At 44.7% G+C, this 2,048-nt stretch overlaps 1 protein-coding gene across 1 annotated transcript in view; it reads left to right on the forward strand.

Annotated features, from left to right (window-relative positions):
• Positions 1-895: 895 nt before the first annotated feature.
• Positions 896-2,048, forward strand: part of TRAPPC11 (trafficking protein particle complex 11) — a 23,040-nt gene continuing 21,887 nt past the window's right edge. The window contains exons 1-2 of the mRNA XM_009995962.1: positions 896-1,059; positions 1,303-1,373. Of these exons, the coding sequence (XP_009994264.1) occupies positions 941-1,059; positions 1,303-1,373 (190 nt within the window). The 5' untranslated portion in view covers positions 896-940. The remainder of the gene's footprint in view (positions 1,060-1,302; positions 1,374-2,048) is intronic.

A 2,048-nucleotide genomic window follows, 5' to 3' on the forward strand; every position in this document is an offset into this window, starting at 1 on the left:
ATGTGCCTGGAATTTGCTGTTCTTTGTTGCTGACATCTCAGGCATTGTGCCCTGATGCCAGGGAGTAAGGTGTATATCTTTCCCAATAGCAGCGCTTGTTGCTCAGCCGGCTCAACGTGCTGGCTCCTTCCCCGCTGCTGGGGGAGGCGTTTCGGGGCTTGGGAGTCTGAGGAAAACTGTCCGGGCTGAGGGGAAGCCGGAGGCCGTGCGGGGAGCGCTGCGGGTGCGCGGGGAGCCAGGGCTGCCTCCGCTCGGAAGCCAGGAGCAGGGAAAGCCAGAATGACTTGCACTTTAACGTATTTGTTGTTGGTTTATTCAGCATCAAGATATGCTGATAAAATTCGGGTTGTAATGAAACCCAAAGTTTTAACTATCGAGAAATTAAGTACTTGAAATCGGTGCATTCTGAAAAAAACAAAACCAAGAGAAAAAAAACCCCACCTCAACTAAGGGAAGTGCACAAGAAAGATTATCTGTGCTCTAATTTCTGCTTTGCAGTAGTGGTTTAAAAGCAATGCTAATGGGTTTTACCCTTGGGAAGTTACACAGTTCTGTGATGCTTGCAAGGAACATGAATTCTAATTGTTTTCTCTTTTTAAAAGAAACCTATTTTTTTTGTGAAAGGTGGTGAAATGTGCTTTTGACCTTGACCTTTTTGTTTAATGTGCCTGGAATTTGCTGTTCTTTGTTGCTGACATCTCAGGCATTGTGCCCTGATGCCAGGGAGTAAGGTGTATATCTTTCCCAATAGGAAGCAAAGGCATGAAGGGAAGAATGGTAAAGGAAAGATGACATAGTAACAAGCATGTAGAGACAACTCCCCTTCTGCTATCCTGAGAGTCTGGTAAATGGCTTTGGTAGCTTGCTTTAATAACCTCAATCTTTTCAGAGGACATCCTATGAATGGTATATTCCAAAAGGAATTCTGAAGACTGGATGGATGAACAAACACCTGAATTTGGTTCCAGCACTGGTCGTGGTGTTCTACGAACTAGACTGGGATGAGCCACAATGGAAAGAGAAACAGTCAGAATGTGCAACTCGAGTTGAAATTGTCAGGTAGAGTTTTTCTGCTTCATTCATAGTGTCCTACAAGGTAGTGGTAAATGTGAATTGCTTCCTAAACTGGGCACAACTATTCTGTCCCACCTGAGCAAATTTTATATTTGGTTTTATTTCATATATAGCATTCTTTCAGTGTTTCCATCTAGACTGAAATATCATTTTGTTCTGATTATTCACAAAAAAGAAATAAAACCTTGATGCTGTGCTCTGTTTTGTTTTTTTTTTGTTTTGTTTTAGGCAGAGTTTGCAGGGAAGAAACACAAAAGTTGCTGTGGTTTTGATTCAGAAAAAAACACCGTTGCCTCCAGGTACCAGAACACTCTGTACATGGTTGTGATGATCTGATTTTTCTGAAGGCCTTATGGTCTGAGCTGACTATCATTTGTTGCATTATCTGTAGTTCTTGATATAATGTAATTTACATGCTGGACCTTGTCCTCGCCAACAAGGAAGGGCTGGTGAGGGATGCTAAGCTCAAGGGCAGCCTGGGTTGTAGCAGCCATGAATTTGTGGAGCTCAAGATCCTTAGGGCAGCAAGGAGGGCTCACAGCAAGCTTACTACCCTTGACTTTAGGAGGGCAGATTTCAGCCTCTGCAGGCATCTGCTTGAGAGAGTGTCATGGGATAACATCCTGGGGACAAGAGGGACCCATGAAAGCTGGCTGATAATTAAGGATCACCTTGTCCAGGCCCAAGAGCGATGCATCCTAACTAAGAGAAAGTCAAGTAGAACTCATGAACTTCAACAAGGCCAAGTGCAAAGTCCTGCACCTGGGTTGGCACAACCCCAGGCACAAATGCAGGCTGGAGGGAGAATGGATTGTGAGCAGTCCTGAGGAGAAGGACTTGGGGGCGGTGGTAGATGAGAAACTTGACATGAGCCACTGGGTGCCTTCCAACCTTAGCCATTTTGTGATTCTACATACGTTGTGTTGTGGTTGCAGAAGGATGTACAGATGGGAAGAGTGCTCAGGACCGTTGAC

This window comes from Chaetura pelagica, unplaced genomic scaffold (assembly GCF_000747805.2).
Source record: "Chaetura pelagica isolate M959 unplaced genomic scaffold, ChaPel_1.0 scaffold142, whole genome shotgun sequence".
NCBI lineage: Eukaryota > Metazoa > Chordata > Aves > Apodiformes > Apodidae > Chaetura > Chaetura pelagica.